Source organism: Vidua chalybeata, chromosome 9 (assembly GCF_026979565.1).
Source record: "Vidua chalybeata isolate OUT-0048 chromosome 9, bVidCha1 merged haplotype, whole genome shotgun sequence".
Lineage (NCBI taxonomy): Eukaryota > Metazoa > Chordata > Aves > Passeriformes > Viduidae > Vidua > Vidua chalybeata.
This window is the reverse complement of record NC_071538.1, coordinates 23,474,122-23,495,080: the sequence shown is the minus strand read 5'-3', so window position 1 is coordinate 23,495,080 and position 20,959 is coordinate 23,474,122. Positions and strand designations below refer to the sequence as shown.

Below are 20,959 nucleotides of genomic sequence, written 5' to 3'. Positions count from 1 at the left end.
GTGCAAGCTAACAAGTGGTATTGTCCCTATGTGCTTTTAAGGTGAGTGCTGCCTGGGTGTGGCTGCAAACATATGCAACACTTCATATAAGCCACAATGACTACCATTTGTTAGTGATTTACCAGACTCTATATTCAGATTTAAGTAAACCTAAACATGTTAATGGAATGGAAGAAATTATAGTAGAGGGATCCTGCTTCCAAGATATGCAGTCCACGAGAAAACTGAAGCCTTAATATTAACAATGAAAATTCACTGTTTTCCCAGTCATGGAGAAGATAAATGGTCTCTCTTATATGCATTACCTACTAGTATTACTGAAAAATTCTCTTTGACTGTAATTTGTATTTATAGATCCAGAATACTTCAAGTACAACTGAAATATGTTTACAGGCTATTTCTAAGTCCCTGTGGCCTAGAGAATTATGCACAGTGGGGTTAAGGCAGTACACATCTTTGCCTGTATGATCCACTGGTGAGTGAGCAGCTGGGGTTCAGACATGTAAGTTCAGCTTTAGAGTTTCTGCCAATCCAACAGTACTGGTCAAAAGCAGCGTAGATATAAGATATAAAATTGGATTGTATAAACTCCCTTTGCTGGTGGTTGCCCAGACATTGAAAAATGTTGGCTGCTTAGGCTAACTGAATTTTGACTAATTTGGAGTGACATCATTACATGGCTGTAACAGATACCCATGAGACCTGCACCACTGTGTGATCAAAAAAGGCATGTATCTGTTATTAATAAGCATAGAGCTGCAGCTTCTAAGAGTTTCTTTCAATCTCTCAGGCCAAGTGAGAGATGTCCTTGCTAGTGAACATTCCTTTGGAATTCAAAATCAACTTTAAACACTTGCTATTAACTCCTTCAAAAGTGTGACTAAAGGTTAAGTAGAGTACTTATCTTTGTGTCAATCTATATATGTTGTTCCTAGGTAAGAGAATGTGACTGTAGATTTGGGTAGTCCCAGTTTCATCATTTACAGAAGCCAAAAATCTGTCATTCTAGAAAGAATCATACTTTTTATGGGAAGAGAGGTTGTTTAATTTAGCCTAACTACATGTGCACAACTACTGGAGAGCAGAAAGGAAGCAGAGCAAAGAGGAAGGTGTGATGGGCTCATGTGGCTTCCAATAATATCCAATTCCCAAGAAATAGCCCGTTAATAATATATTTTCCAGGACAGGATCAACAAGGCCTTTGATATTGTACAGGTTTCCAGCAACAAATAGTAACACTTCCACTGCATTCTTCCTGTTTGTCTCTGAGCACACCCTGCAAACAGCAACGAAGTAATCCCCACAGCTCCCTGTGAGGCAGGGAAGTATTACTGTTTACACCCAATCCTGCAGATGAGGAAACCAAGTCACGGAGGGATTAAGTGACTCGGCCAAGGTCATATAGAAAGTCTGCTGCCACTCATGGTATGCATCAGTCCTTGTCAGCACTCAGTGACACTCCCTGAAAAGTTCACTCAACTCCTTTCTCTGCATAGGCCAGCATCTTTAAGATTTCATAAGTATCATCTTCCACCCTGACCTTGACTGGAAGAACAAAATTCATCAGCCCAGCTCAGAGCCAGGCTGAGCATGATCCCAGCTTTCTTACTTTTTGATTAGGGCTCTTGATTATCTACAAGATTGTACTTTATTTTCACCTCTGCCAGAAATTCCTCCTAAGGGACTCCTCTAATTTAAATCAGTAGGTGGGCTGGATAATATCCATACAATAAATACATGCAGTAATTATTTTCAAAGATTCATATATATTTCTCTTAGGACACAAACTTTCCCATTTCTACTCCTGCATTTAAAACCCTCTACCGTCCTTTGCTATACAATATAAATCAGCTCAAAATTTCATAAATTCATGCCATACAATGTGGATATATCTATATATATATATATACACACGTACAGATAGCATATTACCTTCTGTATAGACAGTATTACACTATATGTAAGTATCTAGTAAAAAATAACAAGAATAATCTAAAAAAGTAAAAACACACATCCTAAAGTGTTTCACTTTTACAGTAGCTTTCCAAACAAAATCTCTGATGTATTTTATGTGTAAGCACTAATGTGATGAATTTCACATCTTATTTCCTTGTGTTTGTGTATCAGAACAGTTAGTGGACTTAATAGGGATTTCTTTTAGGTGAGAAACTTAAATGAACTTCATGACCCATACAGTGAACAATGCTTTTTGCTCAGTTTAAACAGGAATACTGAGATGCAGCCACATCCAAATCAAGAAGCCCAGGGATGAATCAGCACATTTAAGGCATGATAGAAGATCAAACAAAACCATTTCTTCTATGCTGTTCATACCAAGTTTCTAGTGCTATATCAAACCACTGAGGTCCTCCTTCCCCTCTCTCACCCTTTTCAAATTGAGATCTAGGATTTTTGCATTCTAGTGTTTCTAATTAAAACAAATCCTATGCCAATAATAGCATAGTTGTTCCATTATATTGCTGGAAAAGCAGCAGAGCTGCTCTTTTCTTTTACTTATTCAATAACTGAGCCTCTTCATTCATTCATTTATAGTGCTGCTCCAAAACCAGGAGTGTCTTTTATTTGAGGAAAAAAGGAATAATTTTGAAAGTGAAAAAATAGGCATGAGAACTGGAAGAGCTGCCATCTCTTCCTTGTTCTGTCACAAATTTCCTGTATGACTCTAACAAGTCATTAATTTCTATATGCCTCATCTAGAAAATGAGATAATGACATTTAACTATTTCATTGGGAGGCTTAATGGTTGTGAAATTTGCTGAGCTTCTTGGATGGAAAGAAGCTGTTGTCAGAGTAAACAGTAATAGCGTGATTATGTTTGCTGGGAAGGTTATAGGAGAGTCACTTTGTAACAATATCACAATTCTGCATTACATAGTCAAGATTGGCCAAGCAAGTGAGTCACTTAGTGAGAAATTTGTGTTTTCCTTTGTTTGTGGTATCTGTGCGTACTGTCTGAACCCCAAAATCAAGATGAATTTTTAATGATCTGTAAGTCTGTGGAAAGAGATAATGTCTCTAGAAAATAAAACATCCTTTCTCTACTGTTAGAATCTAATTGCAAACATCAGACTACAAAAGATTTAGAAAAATGCCTATGGGCTTTAAAATTTGCTATGGATTAGTACAACCCACCATTTGACAGATCAGTCATAGACAGTAGCACATAAATTGATTCTTTGTTGATTTCCCCTCTGATATTCTAGAAAGCGAAGGGACTTGAACTAATGTGTCTGACATTCACATACTCTTAGATGGGAATACGTCTGTGGAGTCTGAATGCATTTGTGAAAAAATATCTAATTCATACAGTCAGTGGCAACCACAGCAGCTTAGGATCTCTAAAAAGCCCCACATAACCTTTTTGGAGCACCCCTGTGGATGTAGGTATCTAATGTTAGATACACACACTCAGCAGTTCTAATTTCCCAGAACTTCACCTCTCCCTAGTGTCCCATCATCTCTCTTCTTCTCATCTGTATTTGCTGGGATTTGGATTTTTTTAGGTTTATATTACTTTTACTGAGAAGATGATGGGGTATCAAATATGCTTCTAAATTGCTTTTGGTCATGAAAAATGTGATGACTATCTCTACAACCTCAAACAATTCATGCTAACAAAATGATTGGTAACATATTTTTAGGCAACAACTTGAAACTAATGCTTCTGCTGCCACCACAACAATCCTCATTTCATTTGTGATAAGGGTTTATACTGGTCACCTAAATTTTCTGTGATGTTTTAATGTTGGTATAATGTCAGTGACCATGTGTATTTTCCCCCTTCAAATTAAAACATCGCCTGAAGGAGATATATCTGTTTATATATACTGATTGTAAATAGCTGATATCCCACAAATGAAAAATCTTGATATCCACAGCAAGTGCCTTGAGTACAGGAAATAACAAGCCACCTTTTTACTTGAAAAAGAAACTTAATCAAGCACTCCCTTTCATCAAATACATGTTACTAAATACCAAGGAAGAACAAAAGCATTGTACAGTTGAGAACATAGTATGTGAGAGACAGAGAAAGCTATTCTTGTATCATTGTCTACAGAAGATATCTCCAAAGGTAAAGCATAGCATTCATGGGATTATAGGTGTGTATTAAAATCATAGCAGAAATAAAGTCCAATCATAGTGGCACAACAAACTGTAGCACTGGTCCATTCAAATCAGAATGCTTTAGAAATTGAACTGAATTTTCTTTAGGAAATATTATCTGTGTGCAGGAGAGCCACAGTTCAGGAAAAAAAAATGAGATCTTGGAACAATTGTGATGTTTACATGCTCGGTCAAACACAGGGCAAGTAGCTAGATAAACAGCATTTAGGATTTCAGCACGCCATTTTGCAATGGTGTACTGAAATCTGTCCACAGCAGCACAGCCAAATAAGGATCCTCTCATACCTGTCACATTTCATGGTGTCATATCTTAAAGATCAGGACATTCCACAATATCACACTGGTGCCTAATGAACTACTGTGTCATTGGAAAGTAAATAATTCTGAGTAGGGCCAAAAGGTGTAATTTAAATAGATTTGTAGCTAGTTGCACTTTTCAGTTCTATCACCAAGTGAGTTGGTTCACATCAATACAAGCAAAACAGAAGGCCAATTATGATATATATGTGTCCAGAGCTCTTACAGTGAGTGAGCAGCTTAAAATATTCATTCTGCAACTAGTATATTAGGAAACACACATGATCTAATTAGTCAATATCCCTAAAGGAAGAAAAAATTCCATCTACTATAGCAAATTTCAAAAACTCAATCATAAATGAGTTGAAATAGGAATATATAGCACATATTGAAAGTGAATGTTTCTGCTTGGTAGTGTCTGAATAATGGTAATGCTGTTAGTATCAGTACTTTAAATCAATGACAAATTATAAACTATTATGGTAAGATTAGAAGTTAGATGCAGGAATACCTGAACAGACTGCTCCAATTCTCTTACTCTTTTCCACCTGGTTTTGTGGGATGGAAGGGTTTGTGTTCAGTAAACCCTTTGCAACAAGAAAAATCTTAGTACCTATATCTACTAAGATGCTCAATTCAGACTCTTGCAAGTCAAATAATAGAAGATATGCTACAGGAGACAGCATTAAATCTCTGAAAACTTTCAGGTTAATTTATTCTAAATTTTAAAACAATAAGATCACCTGTTTTGCAGATAGCCAAAAAACAGATGAACTGGGGCAAGGCCTGTCCTACCCCTAAAACTGATAGTCCATTAAAGCTGAGACTTTTTTTCTAGCATGTGCTTATACTCCAGAATCTCTAGTTTTAAAATTACACCAGGGCATTTAAGTCTCAAATATTTGCTTTTAGCAAAAGGAATGCAGTAACTACTGTGTCTAAGATGATCTCGCTAACAGGTCTGGACAGGTCTACACTTGCTTAAAACAATACAGAGATTTATAGCTGAGAATGAGCCCTACTTTTAACTGAGAAGCAGTGTCTGCCAGCAGGACCTAACACTCAGCGGAGAAAAATGTGAGCTTGGCATGACTAAGGTAGGCATTAGAAGATGTACAGCTGGGAGTGGATGAACTGGAATGGGCAAGGTCGAGAGTATTAAAATTTGGCCTATTTCTTCTAATGAAATGCTCACAGAAGGATTGTACAGGGACGAGCTACCATATAGTTGATATGCAAAAAACAGAAGTAAACCACTCTTCAAAAAAAGTGTTAGGAAGAAGGTGTATGTAAATTTCATGCAAATTAGGAATTAAAAAAAATACAAGAAAATGGGGGTAGGTATTTAAAACATTGAAGGAAGAAGTTACAGTTTACTTATTTTTCCCTGAATCCTGCTTTTGAAATTTGTTTGGCTAGATGAGTGGATAAAGATATAATTCTGTGTATTGAGGCCAGCCAGCTCATTCTCAAACTCCCCAGGTGATTATCTTTCCATCCAATTCAAACTGTGTGAAATGATAAAGGACATACCATACCATGCAGCTACAGAAATTATCATACCAAGACTGCAGAGCTCTTAAATTGGACAAACTCTCGTGCCTTGCTAAGAAGGCAGAAGCATATAAATATGGAAATGAGAAAAAAAAAAAAAAAGGCGGAGAAAAGAGCCAGCAAAGTTAAATATTTTATGGGACTGGAGTGAGTTCCCAAAGTAATAGCTGCAAACAATACGTATTTTCCACCTTTACATTGGCAAAGCTTCAGGTTTGAGTGACCTGAAAGTAGCTCTAAAGGACTGAGAACACTGCTAGACAGTACCTTCATGTGCAGCTCTTTCCCTGTCAGCTTTTTGTAAGAGCAATTAGAGGTCTTTGAAAGTCATAAGCTTTCAATTTTCTCCCCACGTAAAACTCCATGCAGAGTTACAAGAGAAAGGCAGAGATGACCAAAAAAATGATCAGTGGCCTAGCTATCCTCTGAATCAAATTTGCCCTTTTTTCCTAGCTCAGTATTAAATCTTTAAGAGCAACAAGAGAAAGTTTATAATTTCAGAGCATAAAAATTAACTTCCATCATAATTCATGTTTGTAATATATGGCATTAGTAAGTACAGAGTAGAGAAATTCACTCTTCATTATTCATATATATAATAAACCTCAAATTGTAATGTCTAGGTGCTTAGCTGCAAGGTACCTGAAATTTTATACATTTATAATTTATATTCCAGAAAAGTTTAAGTGATGTTTAATTGTAGAGGGCCACTTTGTTGGAAGGGTTCAACACAAAGTTCAAAGGCTGACACTGACCTGGAGCCCTAGAGAAATGGGAATGCCCTTAATTTATTATGAATTAATATTGTCACTAGTGGAGACACATCACACATTTTTCTGGCCTCTTGGTTAATGGTAACCTTGATTCCAATTCCCTCTTGTGGAAACACAAGCTAGTTGGACACACACATGTCTCAGAGTGCTGTGGCAGCTGATTGCAGATGATGTGGAGATGAGAAACAATTAACAGAAATTCTGGGCAAATTCATTTTGGGACATGCAACTGATAGGCTTTTGCCCCACACAAAAAAAGGAAAATATTGTCAGCATTTTAAGTACTGAGAACAAGGATTATTATTTTTCCACTCCCGTAGGTTTGTTTGGTTGAATTTGCAATCCTGGATTCTCAATGCTTTTGGTTTTCTAGCTAAAGGGGAGACTGTTGCTGTAGAGCTTCCTCACACCAACATTGTGGTTGGACCAAAATCCAATGATCCCCATGGCTTTGGCTTAGGATGTCAGCCAAGCTGCTGCTATTGATCTGCAATGACACTTGTGGAAATGAAAAACTGAAATTCCTGTAAGCAGTTGAGAGAGACATTTCCCATAATGAAAAAAAAAAAACAACTTATTAGAACTGCTCATGTATTCTAAAAATGTAACTAATAATAAATTAGAGCAGTGTTTTGACTTATTGCTGGAACAGGAACTGTGTGTTCAAATGCCTTCAAGACACAAACTTCTAGGTGTGTTCATTTTAGTCAGTCCCTTTTGACCACCCTCTTGTGTATCAGAAACCTTGTGAAATTGTTTCTTTAATTTTTGCAATACAAGACTGAGAAACACAGGTTGCAGCATTACTAAAGTAGACCCTTTTCACTATGGTGAAGTTTAGAACAGTGCAACCATGAGTTTATTACTGCAACATGGGAGAAGGTTTAATCCACATTGTCCTACAGAAATAGGGGTCCAGTAAGGTGAATTTCTGTCTAAACAAACACACATGGGATAATCTCCAAAATCAGGATAAAAGGAAAAAAAAAAGGGAGATCTCTGAAAATTGTGTCTATTTATGGCTCAGTCTCCAGTATTTAACAACCACAGAAACTCAGCAAATAAAATGGAAAGTGTAGCATTAATGGCACTCTGATTTCAACCCAGCCACAGCTATTTATTTTGAGAGAGAATATGGAAAGAGAAGGGAGGGTTTTGTGAGGGAGCCAAAGGAGTGCTTCATATTTCATCATATCCTGTTTTCAACAGTTTCATTAGACTTACCCTACAATTAATTTTTGGAGCAGATCTTGCAGCACCCTAAGGATATCTGCTCTTTCCTGGCTTTGTGCTGTAGAATCTCACACTGATAATTCTCAACCATAAACTATTTTCAACTTCATCAACAGTCTGTAAAGCAAATTATTTGCTGCATTCCAAAGTTCTAGATGACACATGAGTCTTGACTTGGAATGTTGGGGAGTTTGTAACACATCTTAGTAATCTGATCTTCTTTCTATTTGATCAACTATGATTTATTGATATTATTTTGTAGTTTAGAATGAGAAAAAATTGAATTTTTCAAAAATTGTTTACTTGACATGCAGAAAACCAGTGGATCATACAAAACTGAAGTGCTAATGAAGAATGAAAATTAAAAGCATAGCATATACTATATGAGGGCCTAATGTAATTTTCATTTACAAGGCTAAAACTATCTGTAGAGCATGTTCAGTGTATTGGAAAGACTAGAGGCAAATTAATAAGCACAGAATCAGCTATTTCTTACACTATTTTTCCTAACAAAAGTGTTTATTAATAAAAGTATTTGATAATGAAAGGTTGAATTTAATGTTAGAGAAAATGTATCATCTGAGCTGAAGTTTAAAGTAGCTTTCTTTTTGTGGTGTTGGATGAAAACCAATAGGTTCCTAAAAATGAAGCTTGGGAATCAGTAACAGCAATGTCACTTATAGTACCAGAGGACAATGGTAATTACACTTTCCACTTGTAAGCATATCAAAATTATGCTTAGTGTTATGAAAACAGGAGGGTGTCTGCTTCAATCTCTTTGCTAATCTAGATGAAGGACCCTTCTTTGCTCAGAAATGGTGTGACAGGAGAGGTGTGGATACGCAAGGAAGACTATTTATTTATATGGCTTGGGAAACACCAAGTTAGGTGTGCCAGGCTTGAGCAACACCTATTATCATTTCTGCAGATAGCTTACTGCACTGAAATCAGTCCTGTGATAATTATTGCACGATTTGATTAGGTGGCATTGCATCAGAACTCCATCTTCTACTTTATATCCAAACCATTTTCGCAGTTCCAAAAGAAGATTAATCCCAAAGCACTTGATAGTAGTAGGATGGGAGAAAATGTACTTTCAGAAAATGATAAGGAAGAACATGAATGACTCAGGAAGAGGCAGGTGGCACTGATCAGTGACACAACTCATGATAGGCTTATTCTTTAATGATAACATATGAGAAGTCTGGTGCATACCAATATCTGAATTTGGATAGGTTGGTAACTGAAAATAACAATAATTGTTTTGTCTCCATTTATTCATCTTTTTTTTCCAAGTGTCAGAAGAAAAAACTTGCTTAGGTGGCTTAACTAGCTAATTTATATAATCAAAGATTTCTCAATGATTTGGAACAAGAGCCATTTCTTGGATGTGAGCTATTTGCACATATTAGGCATGAGCACTGTGTAGCACAGCTCAATTTACTATAGCTGGTGGTGAATAATTTCCTTATATCTTCATCTTGTGAGCTACTTCTAGACCATCCAACAGAATATTATTATGCAACAAATCATGTACTCATACTAACTTGTTTTCAAAACTGATGTATAAAATGGTTATTCAGGAACTAAAATTTCCATCTGCATCTTTAGCAAGCAAGTTATGTTTGACTTATGAAAATAAGCCAAATGTAACTCAAATATACAACCTTTTTTAAAAAAATTATAGTAATTACTATTGGCTTACTTCTAGAACTTATGGTACTTGAAATTATGTATAAGACTAAAAATTCTGACTTATCATTTTTAAAAGATGACCACTTAAGTGATCTTTTCTGCAAAATGCAAATCTTGTCATACAGATGCAGCAATTGGAACCACAGAGAAAAGAATAACTGAAGAAAATGCTTTTATTATGGCCTCCTTTCTCAGAGAACTATTTCATTCTCACCACAATAACAATGACTTTTTAGAAAAAAATATAGAAACAATAACAATTACAACAGATTAGTTATTGAAAGACAGCATCCAGAAAAAGTCTGCTCCCACATTACATTTCTTGGAAAAAATTCTGTCATTGTTGCCTGGTTACTTCTGACAAACTACTTATGCTAGCTTAATTGCTGGTTAAAAAATATAAAAATAAACCAGTAGAATATTTAGCCTTATAAATCAAAGAGATAGGTAAATATGTACCTACTCTACTCCTAAAGGCATCAGTATCTTAACTTAAGCTTAATTAAATAAGAATTTAGTAAAGAGCTATTGATAATTGAAGTAGAAAAACATGAATGTGATCACATAAAAGGACACTCCTTTTCCCTCCAACCTGAGAAGTTCCTAAAGGTGAAGAAATTACCTAAAATTGAAAAAGTCTCCCTACCTTGGACTGGATGTAGGAAACATGTTTTGTAAATTTGACTGTAGATTAAAAATCCAAATACCAAAGACTGAGCAAAAATATTTTGAAAACTTTGTCCAACAAACCAAACAAATGTGTCACTGTCAACTAATACTTCTAACAAAAATTCAGTGAGTAAATTTTCCATCTGAGATGGAATCTGAGAATGTAAACTGTAATCCAGAGTAGATGACTGATAAGCTCCATCACAGGCAGCCCTCCTGATTCTAAGCAAGATCTGTCTGCACCTATGTAAATGCTTTAGTCTAGACCAGGAGTACATTTCACATCACTCCTGAAGCACTTATATTCATGAATTTCACAAAATCTATCTTATTCCCTGTTTTTTTAAGGTACTTTGCAGATGTCCTTCTAGTGCATCTAGCCTTGGCAATAACCATAATGTGCCAAGTTCTGCCTGATCCACCAGGTCCTTAATTATGCCAAGTCAGTATCCCTCACTAGCTGTTCACACTCTTCTATTGAGAGATAGTTGTCATATGCTATCAAGAAGGACTCTTCTATTTGTAAGTTAAATAAATTCCTGGTGACAATCTATTTTTACATTTTGTGTAAATGTAAATGACTGTTAAAATATTTTAGAGTCTGGAAGTTGCTTCACTCATTCATCTAAAATACCTTACTTTCATGACCTGAACACGAAGATTTAGTGAAAGACACTTAGTAAAAGATTTCTCTTGTGTTTCTTTGCAGCAGCTACTGATGAGCTACAGTGAGTGGGTAACATGGAGATGCTGCATGTATCTATTGGATTAAATTCCTACTAGACTGACTAATTTATTTCACTTGATAATGAATTATCATTTCCATCACTTTCACTCTTTAAATTTGTCAAAATAAAAAGACACTTACTACATAAATAAGAAAATGTTTGCAAGAAGATTTAAGCTTACTGGAAAATGGGTTATGTTTGCTTATGGTATCATAATCCACACAAGAGCACCTTCTTGGGGCTTCCAGAGAAAGCCTTAATATAGATATATTAATTTTCTGATAGACACTTGGAAAGCCCAAGAGAAGCCCACAAAGAAACTGTTTAACTGTGGCCTTTCTCAGTAGAAGGAGTTGATGCTTATTGTTAAGTATTTACAGGTCTCCTCTAGCTGTGCCAGAACTGGGACATGTGTCTTGGCACTGAGGACTTGTCAGTCAATCAGAGTCTAAATAGTTCCAGAGGTATTCCCTGACTGTTTCCCAAGCCCTTCCTTTCACTCTTCATAGCAGTGAGAAGTTACCACAGAATGTGCTCTCATTTCACCTGGGTTGCACAGTTTTCCCTTTCAAATGCAGAAGGAGGTGAATTCCCATTCCTTCGGCAGTTAACACTATAAGGAATAGTCAGGTAACAATTTTTGTTCAGTATTTATAACTTTTTTTCATGGTGAATTTGAAATATACTACAAGGAAAAAAACAATTCACTTTCTATAAATAGTCAGATCCTAGCAGCTGGAACAATGTCTCCCTTTTATTTCAAAATAATAAACATTGCTGGAATCATATCTGAAATAATTACAAGTGCAGTATATTTAGAACATCTACGTTTTCAGGCACTTCTCTACTCACCATTCTGCAATTGTTTGATTGGGATAGAGTTTAATAATCCTTCCGAACACAATCCCCACAATGCCCACAATTTCATTATCAAAATAAAAGAACCTGGCTTCTGTTTGGGATTTCCATTGCATGGTAATAGATAGTAGAAATAGAAGTACAGTAATAGAATGTGTAACAGACAAAGACTCAGAGCAACTAATGTAATACATGCTTTAGTAGTGCAAGTAGCTCTAGTTTGCAAAGACTGCTCACTACAGTTAGCAGAATAAGAGAAAATGGATCTAGATGCTGAAGACCAAGCATGTCTTCAGAGGCTTTTTGACCTACATATTTATTCATTCCTAATGCATTTCCTACAACATCACTGGCTATTCCATCAGACTGAACATGCTTTTCTTGTGTGAGCTGTGGCTTGTACCAAATTCCTATTGGCAAAGTTAATTTGTAAACCTTCATACTCTTCTGGCAAGACTTTCAATCCTGAAGCTTGATTTACCAGGCCAAAATTTTAATTCCTATAGACCAAGCCAGAAAACTTTTATTCCTATAGACCATAATTTTAACTAAGCTACTAAATTGTTTTTTTTTCTCAGGTAGTCAAGAATCAGGTTCTTTAGTCTCCCTTTTTCAAGATAAGGCAAAATGTTAACAATGTTAACAATGATATGTGACTTCCTAGATAAAGTAATAACATGAGAATACACACAACTCCTAGTATTTTGAAGAAGAGAATCTGTTTTGGAGGACAACGGGAATGGAATATACTAAATCCTGTCATTGTTTCTGTGTCACATAACCCTGGATATAAAGTGCACACAAAGACCTGAACATAGAAGAAAATGCAGAAATTAACTGAAGAGAACATAACAACAAAGAGCTGCAAACAGGTGAGGGATGAATATCTAAAAATGCCTGTTTACAGGGAATCATGACTTACTGGGTACCTTTTTGTGCAATGGAAAAAGGGAGTCCCTGGTGTGTTACCAAGCCAAGCAATTTACAAATCAGTAAAGTGCACGTGCGCTATACAGATAAATGCTGCTGCCCTCAAGACAACATATTTTTCTGAAATAAAGAAATAAGCTTCAGACTAGTACTATTCCCTTCCATATACTAGTCATGAAGATGCTTTGAACTTAGACTTTACTACATTACAGATGACTAGCTCTTTAACTAAGGAAAAGATCATGTGTTTTTGAAGTGGTCGCTCTTGTCCTTGCATTTGATTTTCCCCTTGTCTTTTGTATTATTCATGATGTTAAGTCTAAATGTAAGATGATCACCTTTTAGAGGCAAGGACCAAGTATTAAATCTTTGAAGCACAATGAATCCTAATTAGGTATAATCAATAATAATTATAGCTGTGTAATGGAAAATAGGAAGGTGAGGAAAAGGAAATGGCTGAGATCATAATAATTACTTTCTATTAGGACTGGCAGAGAAAACCAATGTGAGAAGCTGGTCACCTGAGAAAACAGATACCTATTTATTTGGGTTTTCCTTGGAGTTGAAATAGCTAAGTTAAAGTATACAAATATACACTAAACATGATTTATAAGTTTAACAAACTCTGGAAGCAGAGTGCACTACGTGTATCTCTGAGGGGGTTGCTGTGGTAACCTCTTTGGAACGCAGCAATTACTGCCTACCTGGCAAATTGGAAGTGTGACATTCCTCTGCTACTAACTCCTCCATTTAGCCAGAGGTCAGGGAGGAGAAGCAGGTGACTCTCACGGAGGGAACAGTCAGAGCCACAGAGCTTTCTACCAGAAGGTCAAAGATGCACTAGGTGTTAAGCTCACAATATAAAACAGGGAATATATGGAATATGTGGAATGTGAAAGCCCTGTTACATCCATGAGATACAAAATAACTTGGACAAAACCAGAAACTGAGCTCCATGACATTTCTGATCTAATGTTTTATGTTCCTACAGAGTGCAGGTCTAGGTCACTCCTGGTCTTCAGCGGGATTTTTTTGTTAGGATGGCTCCACAGAGAAGCTGCTGACCATCAAGGCTTTATGGGTACAGAGCTCCTCACTGCTGGGCTAGACCTGTAGAGACTGGGTGTACAGAGAGCCAGGGTAACCAGGTACTGTGTAACATGTCCCACAAATTAAATTATAAGTCCTCTAATTTTTGCTCTGCACTAAGAATCTACCGCCCTGACTTCTTAGGGCCATCAGATCACTACAGTCAGGGGACTTCTGCTTATGAGGACTTTCTTGGATTCATCCAGTCTGATGTTCCATCTACTAAGTAAATTCCTTACAGAACGCATTATTTTTTGTGATACATTTGAACACAATTATGATACATAATCTTCCTTATGGAGAAGTATTAATTTACTATAATCCATTATTATAAAGACCTTCAAGCTTAGTATGATGCTATCCTCAGTATGAAAGACAGGCCATTTATTAACATCTTATCACCCTTTCACAAAAGAATAGCATCCTTATAGCAACTGTAATTATAGATATACAGCAATATAAATATCCTTAATGCATCTTTTAATTAGGTTTAGTAAGTGAAAATATTTGGGAGAGTCAACAAAAGGTCAGTTGTCTAAGGACCACTTTGCAGTGATTCACCATTCTGTAGTGATTCATGAAGCACTGAGTGAGGATTTCTACAGCCACTCAAGAAAATACATTATCCCAGGTGCTACAGCCATGGTCACTGCTGAAGCACAAATGTGCCTTTGCAGCTCTGCTGTAAAAGGGTTAAACATCCACACCACAAAGGTGCTTGAAATAGTTCCAAATATGATTTCAAGCAAAGTAATACAACTGAGAATGAAGAAAGAACTGCAAAACAGCATAGGAAAAGGATAAAATGGAAAATGGAAACCCATCCCAAGTCAGAAGTACCTGAGGAAGAATATACATCTCATAGATAGGTAGTCCACAGTATTTAGCAGTGGAGCTAGATAATTTCCACTTCAAATATAAGATTCACAGAAACAAGAGGGTTTTTTAGGTTTTTTTTTTACTGTTTCCAATGCCTTTTCTATTGATGTGAAAGTAAAACAAAGGTAGGAGTGTGTAGCTTCCAGCAACAGTAATAGAAATGTGTTTTTTTTAGAGTAGTAGATAAACCTGTGGTCTTCACATCCAAAAATATAATTATGGATTTTTTTTTAAATCAACCTGCATAGAAGTAATATATAGACACAACTTTCATTAATTAGTTCCTATATGCCATGTAATTTTCTGCAGAACATGGCATGGTGAATAACACCTCTAAAGGCATTCAATGAATATTTGAGCTGTTCCATTGTATAAAACCATATGATGATCCAACGAAAGCACTATTCTGAAAACTTTTGTGACACATTTAAGCACTTAATCTGCAGACCATGCTTGAAACAGAGCCCAGAAGGCTGTTGTGTACAGCTAGGTCAGACATCAGCATAGGCTGTGAGGTTTCCTGAAGGGTAAACATGTGCTGTGACAGATGTGAGAACAAAGGAACTGTAAATTGTAGGAGATTAGTATTTACTTTTTATAAACTAAATATTTAACTACAGGTAGTGCAATCTAAAGGCACATGCACCAGCAGACCTGCAGGCCTGCTGCAAAGCTTGGTGACATTTGGCATGGTGTGAAGTGCTGTATAATCTCTGGCACACATAGAGTGGGATTACAGATCAAGCACATACAGGTGGATCCTGACGACAGGGCAGACAGAAGCAGCTCCTGAGGATAGCAGTGCTCAGACAAAACATCAGTGTTACTGGAGCACTGTGGGAGTGACCTAAGCAGGCAGAATTAACACTCTACAGGTGGGAAACTAATTCTGGACTTCCTGTGTTTAAATGTCTGTGCTCTGCTGAGCTCCCCGCTGTCTAAAATGATGACCCATTACCAGTTACTCCTCATCCATATGTCAACAACAGGAGGGTTTTTTCTTTTAATGGTACCCCCAGCAATGGAAGCAGCATTTAGAAATCACATGCAACAGTGGCAGCAAAGTCAATGGTTCTTAGCTTAGAAGACAGGTTCAGCTAAGTAGGATTTGGGTTAGCAGCATTCTATTTTCAGCAGACAATAGTTACTGATTATTTGTGAGGGTAGTGAAAATGACCAAGCAAGAAACAAAGATCAAAACTTTCCAAAAAGAAGTGTGTCTACCAGGTAGTACTACCTGCCATCCACTTTCCACATGTTCTGAAGCTACCAAAAGTTCTGCGAGTACAGTAATTACAATTTTCCAAGAAAGTAAGAGAAGGGCACAGAGATACCTACATACTATGCCAATGACCCTTCAGCTAATTCAGAGCAATCCTTAAATTTTGAGCACAGGAAACATACAAGTGTGAGTGGGGTGTACTAATCCCTGTCACAACCATTTAGCATCCTATTTCAAAGCATCCTCATGTCAGTTTCCTGAAAAGAAATTTAACATAACATGGTATTTAACAAAGCATTAATAGTGAAAAATGCTAAAGATGAAGTATCCTTGACTTCTACTGCTTCCCCCATGTTTGAAAATATATATACATCAAACAGATATGTGTTGAAAGAGTGTATTTATTGGCAGTACATTGAGTATATAATTATAGCAAATTAAATAGAGTACGCTGAGAATTAAATTTATGAGACAAAAGATACTATTACAGCAATTATTATTCTGAGTTACCTTCTGTATATGACATCAAAAGACTTTAAAATGTTACATTCAAGCACATAAAACCTTTGAGTCTGATGTAGTACTCACGTTTCCAGGGATTTTGATGACCTCTGGGTGAAATTCACACTAGCATTTTAGCTATGCTGAAGAAGGGTGAAAGATAGAGAAATTGAGTCCACTTTAAGAGACCATAGTGAACTGGCTGAAGAGGTGGAAATAGGGCTGACAAAATAATGCCAATTTTTCATTTCAGCCAAGTGAAAAATGTTTTTTCAGCCTCTACAGGAGTTCTCCTCCCCATGAGATTTCAATGTTTAAAAAGTTTCTAGTGATCAGAAGTGAAAACCAGGTGATACTTGAAATAAGGGTGGAAATTTATCTGTGGTTACAACTAGTTCCTCAAGCTGCTCTTCCCTTCAGTAGTCAGAGCTCCTGGTCAGGGCAGTGCTGCGTTTTGGTGTAACAGCAGTAGAGCCCTGTGGCTGTGCTGTCTGCACCACTGAAACACAGGGTCATACAGACAAGCCAGGAGGCCCAGACTGAGGTAAACTGCAGCCTCCCCCTCTCCATCATTTTTGCTGTCCTACAGCATGCAGACACACCAGACATCACAACTTCCTCTCTTTCCTACTTCCTCCCTTTGAAACACTCCACAGGTGAGGAAACATCCTCCTTATCTCCTTTGGGTGTTCACTTAGAAGTCCTTCTCCCCTTCTGTCATAACCTGTCCTCAACCATCACCCCATTTCTGACATTCCTGAAGGATTTACTGACCACCAAGCAGTAGGGTTGCTCTTCAGACAGTCAAACATTAAGTTAAAATTCAAACACTGGGGTTCTGCCCTCCAAGAGATTCTTTTTGAAAGAGCTATACTGCAGCTGTCTCTCTAAAGAAATATTGAAGTGCTTTATAATTTGAATGGCAGTAGACACACCCACTCGCCACAATTAAATGGAGCCTTTTATGTTAAATGAAATCAGGGAGAAGAATAGGAAGCAAGATGACATTTAACATCAATGTTTAGTTTAGAGCAATTACTTCATAACCAGTAAAAAGAATCTGCTGAATTTTGGAAGAAATGCTTAATTACCTAACTGAAGGGTTCTTATCTCAGCTACTAAAATAATAAACATTCACTTTTTAAATATTATAACTTTCTGACTTCTCTGCTCAATCTTCCAGTACAGACAAAACATACTTTCTAATAACACAGGTACAAATTTCCAAATCCTAGTGATTTTAAGGAATTTTTGTAAGGTCTTATTTGAAAACATGATGGAAATAACCAGAGGAACACCTGCCTACTACTACCACTATCACCCCCTGCCCCCTGATCCTCAACTGGGTTTTATTTGCTTTTAATATTCCTGAAGAGAATCTTTTCACCATTTTGATAAATCCAAAGTACAAAATTTTACCAGATTTTTGGGACTACAGCAGAATTTAAAGTATGTTTTGTTAGACTCCAGCAAAGGTACTTGCAAGGAAGGCAAAACATCTCTCGGCATGAGGGGGAAACTGCTTCAAGGAAACTATTGTGACAATGAACCCCAGCACAGTACAGACTCCCTACCCTGGAATAAACAACTGTATTCCATTGCTACATCTGATTTATGCTTTTGACTGCTGTTTGCAAAGGTGTATAAACTGTCTAAAGACAAAATTATGCAAAAAATAAGCCTGTAATTATTCAAGGCATAGAAATTAAATTACTCTAGATTTACTCTGATCCAGGTGATAGCATCTGGTTCTTAAATTTAACTGAATGGTTCCTGGAGGCCTTGGAAAAGCTCTGCAGTAACCTAACTCTTCCAAACATGAATCTGGCCCTCCAGAGGCCTGCAGCGAGACCTCCAGCAGTACTAGCCAGATAGCCATTACAAGAAAACAAAACCAGCTCTTGAACAGCTGTCCCAGTAGGTCTGATTACAGGCTTTACAAATTACAAAATTATCTTGAACATGTGGGTGCTCCCATCCGGCTTCAGTGAGTGGAATAACTGCTAGAAAATGCAGCCCGTTAAACACACAATGAATGCCACTAAAAAATATCCGTGTAACAACATACTTAAGTTAAAATACCCCCAATTATACTGAAAGATTGCCCAGGCAGAATTATTTTCAGTTTTCACATTAAAATTTTGTGCATAAACAAAGTATTTAAGGAAACGGAAAAAAATTGCCAGCAATTACAGAAACATTAAATGAACTATGATGCAAATAATAAATAAATGCCTAACATACACCTGGTTTCATATCCTAGCATTTCCCATTTTTTAGAAGATAAATAGATTCTTGAACTTTGCAATAAAACAGAGACATAGATTACTGGATTTAATACTGAAATATTCCTTAGCTCCAGTTACCCTTTAAGAAATCAAGCTGTCACTAAACCATCAAAGATGCATTCCTTTCCCACTTCTCCCGCATGAGGATATATTAATGAAACATTTTCTAAACATTTAACAACTTGTTATGATTTTGACGCGCGGGAATGGAGACTTGAGCGGTTAAACGCCAGCACAGCGAGTGTAGCTGAGCAGAAACGCAGAGCCCTGAAGGGAGTGGGGGAGCTGAATGGCCCGGCCTGGGCCGGAGACAGCAGGGCCACAGGGGCCAACTGGCGCCACCCTCTGCTGCCACGCTGGAAATGTTAATTTGGATCTACAGTAAAGAGCTGCACTATTCTTACCCCATCCATCATCCCCAGCTCCCTACTGAGGTGTTCACCTCCAGCCCATCGTGCTAGTCCCTGGATTACCATACGTACAAGTAAGATCCCTTCTAACATGTCATCCCTGACACTTTAATCCGTCAGTCATATCCACAAAATTTGTACACTAACTAACCTCAAAATCCTACCCCAAGTTCTCCTTAGGTATAATACTGCAACACATCTTGGCAACACTTAACCTACTACTGCCCTCCAACGACTGCTCTTGCTAAGACACTATTACCTCATTATTTAGCTGCTCTTTAGGGTGTGCACAAGCATCTGGGAGCCTTACTCCTGCATTTGGAACTGATTTCTCATTGCATACTATTAAAACAGGTTCCCCTCTCCAGGTCTAGGCTGCATCTAGGACCCTTATAGACAATGGCCATAAGATCAATTACAAAGAAATTTAAAAAACAGCCCCTGAATGTATCCCACAAAAGAACAGATTATTCAGCTTTCTCAAATTATGTGGTTGTGACTCTAAAAAGCACCTTAAAAAAGACTCCCACTATTATAATTTAATCCTACTCTAGAGCATCTTGCTTTAAAATAATTGTAATTTTAAGTCTGTAAATCATGAAACTGCAAGTATCTCTCTTTAGAACTGATTTGAAGACATCATCTTATATTTCGCACCACCACACAAAATTAAGCTCCAGTTTATTTGCCATTTATTTGAACTTAGAAATACAGAACTCTAAAAAAACTTACCTCCTTTAGTATCTGGAGTCCACATCATCCAAATTAAGACCCTTGCCAGGCTGCAGCATAATTCTCTTCTTTCATGGCCAGTTTTCATTCTCATTGCAAAAAGGCACTAGATGAAGCACAGTCTCTCTGTCTGAAGTTGTACTGAGATATTGCTGTGGCACACAAAGGGAAGGGAACTGCTCATGGAGCTCACAGATTGCATAAGTTTATGTGAATTGAAGTGAACAAGTTTATTATTTGTCAAATATAGTCAGTGGTACTGAACTTTGTGTAATATGCTGAGATTATTATTCATAGGGTGAACAGCTGCCTGTGGCCAAAAGGATGCAAACAGAAGAGACACACAGCAGAGATTAAGATTTCTGAGAGAACGGGTTCAAGGAGGCAGTACACAATGAGACAAACGTGTCACAGGCCAAGAGCCTGAACAGCTCAGATGGCTCAGACTGCCACCTGACTAGCCAGAGTCTGCTTTCAATATTATTCTCAGGTTCACTTTCGTACCACCACACATTAATTCTACTTCAGAATCTGACCCTGTAAAAAACAGCTATCGCTAAAACAATTAACAGTCAATTTAGTGCCTCGTTCAGCTGCTCATGCTCTGAAATCAACACTCCCCATTAAAAATGGCCATTGGTCCACTGGTTACCCGCACTTTGATGTAAAATTCAGAACTGGGAAAGCTCTGTTTTAATTTAGTCAGTAACTTCTGAGAAATACCAAGTGCACAGGCAAATCTGGCACAACTTGAATAGACCTGATCTCTCCCTTGTACCGCTACATTAAACAACAGGTGTACAAGCTCCCAGGTTTGCACAAACCCCCAGATGCTCACCCGCAAGTACATTTTCCTTGTTACTGTTTCCAGGCACATTCAAAAAGGAAAACAAGCTGTCAGCTGGGGCAGGTTCCCCAGTTTTGCCGAGGAGAGTGCGGCTGAGCCGCCCGCAGC

General features: G+C 37.3%; 1 protein-coding gene across 10 annotated transcripts in view; it reads right to left on the bottom strand.

Moving 5' to 3' along the window:
• The window catches only part of LOC128792122 (hornerin-like), a 75,031-nt gene extending 54,072 nt beyond the window's left edge, over positions 1–20,959 (bottom strand). For all 10 annotated transcript variants that reach the window (XM_053950270.1, XM_053950273.1, XM_053950274.1 and 7 more), the window contains exons 1-2: positions 20,843–20,959; positions 20,005–20,156 (exon numbers count right to left, since the gene is read on the bottom strand). Coding sequence is in view for 1 of the 10 variants with exons in the window: in XM_053950280.1 (XP_053806255.1) it covers positions 20,005–20,098 (94 nt within the window). In the remaining 9 variants the exon portion in view is untranslated. The remainder of the gene's footprint in view (positions 1–20,004; positions 20,157–20,842) is intronic.